The sequence below is a fragment of the Entamoeba nuttalli genome, assembly GCF_000257125.1.
Source record: "Entamoeba nuttalli P19 unplaced genomic scaffold asmbl_2576, whole genome shotgun sequence".
NCBI classification, from domain to species: domain Eukaryota; phylum Evosea; order Mastigamoebida; family Endamoebidae; genus Entamoeba; species Entamoeba nuttalli.
In genome coordinates this window covers 1-8,243 of record NW_008575433.1, presented here as the reverse complement: position 1 = coordinate 8,243, position 8,243 = coordinate 1, and the positions used below count along the sequence as shown (strand labels likewise).

General features: G+C 25.6%; 4 protein-coding genes across 4 annotated transcripts; 2 read left to right on the top strand and 2 right to left on the bottom strand.

Moving 5' to 3' along the window:
- Nucleotides 1–58: 58 nt before the first annotated feature.
- ENU1_032920 (nucleolar protein 10, putative) lies at nt 59–1,000 on the top strand (the record flags this gene model as incomplete). The annotated part of the gene is made up of 1 exon (XM_008857353.1): nt 59–1,000. One exon carries the CDS (start codon nt 59–61, stop codon nt 998–1,000), a length of 942 nt encoding a protein of 313 aa, XP_008855575.1.
- A 310-nt stretch (nt 1,001–1,310) lies between these two features.
- ENU1_032910 (acetyltransferase, GNAT family protein) lies at nt 1,311–1,754 on the bottom strand (the record flags this gene model as incomplete). The annotated part of the gene is made up of 1 exon (XM_008857352.1): nt 1,311–1,754. One exon carries the CDS (start codon nt 1,752–1,754, stop codon nt 1,311–1,313), a length of 444 nt encoding a protein of 147 aa, XP_008855574.1.
- Nucleotides 1,755–1,908: 154 nt separating this feature from the next.
- Nucleotides 1,909–5,205, bottom strand: ENU1_032900 (phospholipid-transporting ATPase IA, putative; the record flags this gene model as incomplete). Its single annotated transcript, XM_008857351.1, has 1 exon — nt 1,909–5,205. The coding sequence occupies one exon, from the start codon at nt 5,203–5,205 to the stop codon at nt 1,909–1,911; it is 3,297 nt and encodes a 1,098-aa protein (XP_008855573.1).
- A 234-nt stretch (nt 5,206–5,439) lies between these two features.
- ENU1_032890 (hypothetical protein) lies at nt 5,440–8,042 on the top strand (the record flags this gene model as incomplete). Its single annotated transcript, XM_008857350.1, has 2 exons — nt 5,440–5,527; nt 5,575–8,042. The coding sequence occupies 2 exons, from the start codon at nt 5,440–5,442 to the stop codon at nt 8,040–8,042; spliced, it is 2,556 nt and encodes an 851-aa protein (XP_008855572.1).
- Between the last annotated feature and the right edge of the window lie 201 nt (nt 8,043–8,243).

Below are 8,243 nucleotides of genomic sequence, written 5' to 3'. Positions count from 1 at the left end.
AAAAAATAAAATTTATAATTAATTGGTGTAGTTTCTTGAGGAAGACTATTCAAAATTAATGTTTTTATTAACTGATAAAACAATTGAATTTCATAATAAAGGAGGAGTTCAATGTAAAATTAAAGTTCCAAAAACAGGAAGAGATTTTAAGTATTTACCAAGTAATTGTAATACATATATTGCTACTCCAAATAATTTAGATATTATCAATTTATATGAAGGTAAATTTTATGAATCAATTCCAATGAATTATGTTGTTAATTGTCTTGACATATCAGAAAAATATCAATTATTATTTTGTGGATGTGAGGGTGGAGTTGTTAGTGTCATAGATCCAATGACAGAAGAAGAAGTTAGTGTATTAGATGTTAATTCAGGAGTTGTGAATAAATTGGATGTAAATGGTAAAACATTAACATCAATTGATGTAACTTCAATTGCATATGATGGGAATCTTCAAATGACAGTAGGAACATCTAATGGTAATGTTCTTACTTATGACTTACGTTCTTCAAAACCAATTTTATCTAGTTATCATCAAAATAGAATTCCTATTGTTAAAACATTATATCATACAACACAAAATGGTGAATTCTTAGTTACTGCTGATGCAAATATTGTTCGTTTCTCTAATAAATCTAATGGTAAATTAGTTGTTCCACTTGAAGCTAATAGAAGGTCTGTTATTACTGATGTTGCTATTGCAAAAGACTCTGGATTATGTGTTCTTGCAGGTGATTTCTCTAAATTACAGATATATTATATTCCTTCATTAGGAATTGCACCTTCATGGTGTAGTTTCTTGGAAAATTTAACAGAAGAATTAGAAGATGAGCCAACTGCAGTTTATGATGATTTTCATTTTGTTACTAAACAAGAATTACATGATCTTGGAATGGATTCATTCATTGGTTCTGAATATTTACGACCTTATATGCATGGTTATTTCATGCACGTCAAATTATATCAACGGGCTATGGCTCTTAAGCAAAATGATTAATATTAATTAAAACAGAAACCATCATAAATTCAAGGTGAAAGATAAGTGATTGATTGATTTATTTCATTCATTAGGTTTCATTTCATTTCTTCATAGATCATCTTATTTTTAATAATTAAATAACACTAAATTCTTGAAATAAACAAAATCTTTTATCTAGTTAATTTCTCTATTTCTTCTTAAAGGTTTATTAAACATTTAATTTGTAAGAAATATATAGACTATTTAGAATCAACTATTTACTATGTTATAATTTTTCATTCTTTACATCTTTTAAATTTAATTCGTTTTATAAAAGAAAGAAATCAATTTAAAGTTCTCTTTGCATGTCTATTGCAGGAATTCCATTGAAATCACAGAAAGATCCAGTTTTATTAAATCCTATTTTCAAATACATTGTATGAATATCTTCTAATGCTGAAAGAATCACTTTTTTACCATCAAACAAATTCTTTATTTGATCGCAAGTATAATTAATCAGTTTTTGTCCCATTCCTTTTCTTCTGTGGTTTTGATGGACAAGAACACGTGCAATTTTATATATTCCTTGTTCTTCTTGAATAACACGACAATAACAAACAATACCATTTTCATCCCAACCAAATGAATGATAGCAATATTGATCACTTTCGTCCATAGGTGGATGTCCAAGATTTTTTTCTCCACCTTCAGAAAAAACTTCTTTTCTAATTGTATAAACTTGGTCTACTTCTTCTTGTGTGAATTGGTTTAATTGTTTAAAATGCCAAATCATCAATTCGCAACATTATTTTTTTAATTATCATCTCTTTATATATATTTGTCTTTTCATTTTGGGTGTGATAACTCATTATTAAAGATACAATTTTATCATCTCAACCACAGAAATGAAAACAAATAATTCAGTTATTTCTTTTATTAAGAGATGTTCATTGAACAAAATGGGTTGAAGTTGCAATTAAGAAAAGTTCTTTGTCATTTTTTGGTACATCATTAAATCGTTTTTTGGTTTTTCTGAATTTATCATCCGCTTCTTCACTCATTCGTTTCTCATCTTTCTTAACTACAGTCTTCACAAATAATACTACCATTTCTTTTGCACCAAGTAACAAAGGTGGAAGTAAGATAAGAAGATAGAAAGAAGGAGTTAATATTAATTGATAAATTAAACCAAACATATCCCATCCAATAGTAAATGGAGGAATCCATGTAATTAAACCATACACAAATCCCCATCCAAAATAAAATATTAAACTACCACCATAAGCTATATATTGGATAAAGTTAAATTCATGTGAAAACAATATTACTTTGAGGGTAACTGTTAACATAACAATTGTATAAACAATATAACCAAATCCATACATACCAAATCCTAATCCATTCATTGTATTATTTTCAGTTATACATACTGAAAAAGGAATAAAAAATACCATTGTAGAAACTATTAATGCTTCTATGACCCATAATAATAATGTTTTGTAACTAAATAATGATTTAATGGATTTATAAAGATGTGGTTTCATGATTAATGTTTCTGGTAATATATCACGATCAAAAATACCAAAAACAATAATAGGCAATAATGTAAACAATACATTATAGATAGAGAGTGTCCAATTTTCAAATAATGAAGTTCCAGAATATCCATTAAAGAACAGAAATGAGAATTGTGTGAGGTACATAACAATATTTTTATAAAATGAATACAAAATAACATATGATAATCTTCTGTAATTGTAACGTCCATGTACTAAAAGTAATTTAACAAGAAAACGAAATTGTGATATTGCATAATCAGATGATCGAACAGCATGTAATCCTTCTTTTCCAGATATTCCTATTCCAACATGTGCTGCTCTAATCATTGAACAATCATTTGCACCATCTCCAATACTTAATGTTGTTCCTCCAAATCTTTTAACTTCTTCTACAATTTTTGCTTTTTGTGATGGAGCACACCTACAACATACAACAGCCTCTGCATTCATTAACATTTCTTTTAATATATTTTTTTCTAATTGTACAATTAATTCAATACATCTTCCATCAATAATATAATTTCTTTCATTTAAACAAATTGATTGTTTAACTTGTTCTTTAACTTCATTCAATGTCATTCCATTAATAGTGAAAACATCTTCTTTAAATAAATTACATGATTTTGCAATATTAAATGCTGTTTCTTTTTTATCTCCTGTTAATACCCATACTTTAATCCCTGCTTCTTTTAATTTTTCAATAGCTTCAGTGACACCAGACTGTAATTTATCTTCAATTCCACTAATTCCAACAATTTCTATTTCTTGTTCAATACTTTGAGAAGCTTTTATAATAAGTTCTTCTCGTTCTTTAACATTATTAATAGCATCTTCCCACATTATTTTCCATTTTTCATAGATATTAGTAATGTTTCTCACTCCAGCAACAAGAACTCTATACCCTTCAAGTGCAAATGAGTCTATTTGATTTGAAATTTGTTCCATTTCTTGTTGATTTGTTTTGGTTCGAGGTAATACTGTAGTGTCTGCTCCTTTGATATAAAGCATAATACAACCATTTCTTTCTACAATTACACTCATTCTTTTTCTATCTGAATCAAATGGAATAATATGAAGTAATTTATATTCTTCTTTTTCATTTGTTATTTGGTTGTTAATTACCATTTTGTCATTAGTTCTTTCACATAATTCAAATCCACAACAAGATGCAGCATGAACTAATGCAGCTTCATCATTACTTGATGCTTGATAGGTTATATGAATAGTGTGAGTATTGATTGTGACTGTATTACAAAGTGCAAGAGTTCTTAAAAAGTCATTGACATGTTTACTATATTTTGCATCATTTTTTATTTGAGTTGGATTGAAATTAACATATTTCCGATCATCAAATTCTTGTATTTCACAACTCGAATTATCTATATGTGATTCATCACCAAAACTTAAAGATGATGTGTTTTTGATTAATGGAGGTTCATTATTTTTTGAGCCATAGACAACTCCATCAACAAAACAAGTTTTAAATTCCATTAAATTTTGTGTTAATGTTCCAGTTTTATCCGCAAAAATATAATCAACTAATCCTAATTGTTCATTTAGATTTGATGTACGTACTTCAGCAAATTTACCTTTATGAACCATATCAAGGTCATGATTAATAAAATAAGCTTGTCCTATTCTTACAATTTCTAATGAAATATATAATGAAATTGGAACAAGATTATTATATAAAATAACAAATGTAATAAATGTAGTAATATAATTAGGAATTACTTTTTCTTGAGTTTCTAAATACCAATAATATTTATTATTTACTCTCCAAATAGTTCCCATTATCGTTGAAATTAATGCAAAAGTTAATTCTAAAATAAACATCCCAATAACAAAAACATTACTTGTTCTTTCAATTGAACTTCTTTTAATCTTAATTCCTTTTGCGTTTTGTAATTGTTTAGTTTCATTACCAATATATACAGCTACACCAATTATCCATTCAGTGTCTTCAATAATACTTCCTCGTAATACTAATTGATCTATTCCAATAGCTTCTTGTTTCTTTCCAATTATTTTTCCTTTAAAAGAAAATAAATCAGGATTAGGTTCATCAACTTCAATTTCATGTTTTTCATTATGATTCATTCCAATTTGATATACTCGTGTACTTGTTAAACTCTCTTTAATCTTTAATGTTGTTTCTCCATCTAATTGACTTGTTTCAACATAACAACTTCCATTTGGTTCTGAAGAAGAAAGAAGAATAATGTCTGCAGGAATTGCCTCTTTTCTTTTAATAAGAAGAATATCTCCTACTTTAATATCTTTCCATTGAATTTGTTTCCATTCTTCATTCTTCCAACATTGAACTCTTTTTGTATTAATTGTCTTATCATCTTTATGACGTTTAATATCTTCATAAAATTCTTTAATCATAGAAACAATAATAACAATACATAAAGGAAGCAATGTAGTAAATCTTCCAGTTGGAGACAATCCTGGAATAACTTGAAAGATTGAAATTATAAGGAAATAAACGTTAGCTAATTTTCTAAATTGTTCTAATAAAACTAATGGAAGAAATGTGAAAAGATTATATTTTGATGTTTTTACTTTATTAGATATTAAATTATGATAATTCTCATTATAACAATTTACAGCACTAATAACAATCTTTCTTAGTTTATTATGGATTGGTTTTGATATTAGTGGTGTCTTTTCTTCATTCATATTTATTTTGTTTTCTTTCTTTCTTCTTTTTTTTTTAGTGAATTTTCATTTTTTCAAGTTTCTTCCTTATTAAATTAACTGAAGGATTTAATTTTTTTTTTATCTAAAAGTATTTTGTGTTTTTGGTTTTTGATTTTCAGTATTAATCTTAACTTTTAGAAAAGAAAGAATATAAAGATTGGAAATATTTAAAGGAAAGAACTAATAAAAGAATTTCATTGTGGTTAATAAGTTATGGAGATTGATCCACATATTTTTGAAACCGAATTATTATTAAAAAGTGACAATGTCCCATCACAATATCGAAAGGACAAATTGATACGTTTGAGAAGAATATTTTGTGAAAAATAAAACATAAATAATGGATAGAAACTATTAAATACACAAATTCACAATATTTTAAGGAAGAAGGAAGATTTATAATTGCAACAATTAGAAAAGAAAGAATTAATAATAATAAAAAACGATATAAATTATATATGTATCTTTATGAACAATATTCACCATCATATAAAGTACAAGAAGTAATAATAGATAATCAAATCAATAATTATAAAAGAGTTTTTATTCAATTTACAGAACATGGAGAGGAAGTTGTAATATTGAGTGAAGATTATTATTATTTCTTTGTTCCAATTGAATGGTGTTGTAAAACAAAATTATATGAGAAAAAATCAGCTAAACATTTCTTAGAAAAAACTAGTCAACAAAAATCCCGAATTGGGTTATCAAAATCAAAAAGTGAATTAATTCTGAATGTTTTACCTTCAATTAATAAACCAATTAAAGTTGGTAGTTCAATTACATTTAAACATCAAACATTACCAAAAACAATTGCATCATTTCTTATTTGGACAACAAGAAATGCAGGAGTAGGGATTATTGTATCAACAGAAGGAATTATTATTTTCTTTGATTTAATAACATCATCAATATTAAAAATTTTAAATTTTAATGGAACAATAGCAATAAAAGAAGCATTACTTTGTACTGAAGATTCAAATGTAAATAAAATAGCAACATTTCTTGTATTAGTATTTGAAATGGATAAAGAAATGACTTCAGTTTGTTGTCAACAATTAGAAATAAAATCATTACGTTCATCAGAGTGTATTAATATTTTTACAAAAGATATTGATCCTTCTTTATTGTCTTTATTTATTATAAAAGATAAAGGAACAGTTCAATTACATTATTTCAATAATAAAACTTGTTTAGGATTCTTTCATAAAATGTCACTTAGTTTATATTCTTTTTATAACCAACGTTTATTCTTTTTCGATGTATGTCAAAGTTTTCCAAGAAGTTCTATTTGCTTTCTTAATAATAAATATCTATTTCAATTTAGTAGATTAACTGATGAAGTTCATTGTTGTGGAGTAGTTCCATTAATGAATCTTTATGATAAAACACCACCAACACAATTAATCAATTTTGGAGTTGATTCAAATTATTTTAACATTCAAGGAGTCTTTCCTTTCTTTACTAATTTTAGAGTAAAAGATAGTGTTGGTATTAATAAGTCTACAGAATACAACTATGATGGTTGTGTTCTTTGGAATAAATACTGTGTTGCTATCATTCATCAAATTCATCCTAAAGAAGCAATTTTTTGTCATAAATTTCTTAATGCTCAAACTGTTGAACAAGAAACATCAGTAATTCAATTATTTACAATCACTCAATCTGTAGATACATTAATTCAAAATGTTAGTAAATATTATATAGAAAAAGGAATGATTCATAAAGCACAACAATTATGTAAATTAAACCATGCAATATCTCTTCCATTAGTTAAATTAAATTTATCAAATTTGGACTTTAAATTACATGAATTTGATGAATTGATTAATGATTGTCATTGTTTTATTAAAAATAAAAATACGGCAATAGACAATGTAAAATATACTCATGTTTTATTATTGATTGAATTAGCTAAAGTTATTAAATTTTATATTGCTGATGACAAACACTTTTTATCTACTCTTTCTACTTGTAGTTCTAATGAAGCTAGTTTTATTTTAATGTGTCTTGTTAAAACTCAATCATCCCAATTTCAAAATTATATTTTAACTATATTAATTAAATATCCTCAATTCATTCATCTATATATTGATTGGGTAATTAAAACTGGATTTAATTTTATTTCCTTTGAAACACTTTTTGTTTCATGTCCTATTGAGCATATTAGTTGTGCATTATCTTCTAGAATTGTATTAAATGAATTACCTATAGAACTTATTCTGAAAGTATTCTTTTATTGTTTTAGTCATCATCCTTCTATTTATGCACTACAGGTTATTAATGAAAAGCTTTTTAAATTTACTACTTCTGAATTAAACCAACTCATAGAATTTCTTGCTGATAAAAATCCTTTATTTCATTCTTCATTCCCTATTTTTTATGACTTTGCATTCTGTAAATTAAGAAGAACACTTTATGCAAAAGCATTAATGATTAGATATTCAAATTACTTAAAAACAGAAAATAAATTAGATAGTATTGATGAATGTTTGAGTTTTATTCAACAAGTTCAACATTGGGATGAAGTTTATTTTGATGAACTAATTGAACTAAGCAAGAGAATGAGACTTTACACTACAACATCATTTCTTTTTGCATACAGTGGTAAATTTGAACAGAGTATTGAATGTATTATTATTGTTCTTCAAGAATCTTTAAATCAATCAATTGTTGGTAAAAGTCTTTTATTGATGTTAAAAGATGCTATCTCAAACTTTAATTTAGAGATAAAACCTATTATACAATCTCTTGAATCAAAGTTTATTCAATCTAACATCAATACGGATATTATTCAATGTCTCTTCGATGATTAACAATCTTATAATAATGTTCTTTTCATTTTTATGTTCTTATTTTGTGATATATATAACATAAAATTATTTTTGTCATTCTATTTTTGTTTTTCTATTCTAAAAATAGAATCACGAAAAATTATCCCGAAAAGAAACAAAGAATTTGTGTAATTAAAAAGTGATTTAATAAAAAACAAAAAAATGATGAACTTAAAAAAAAAA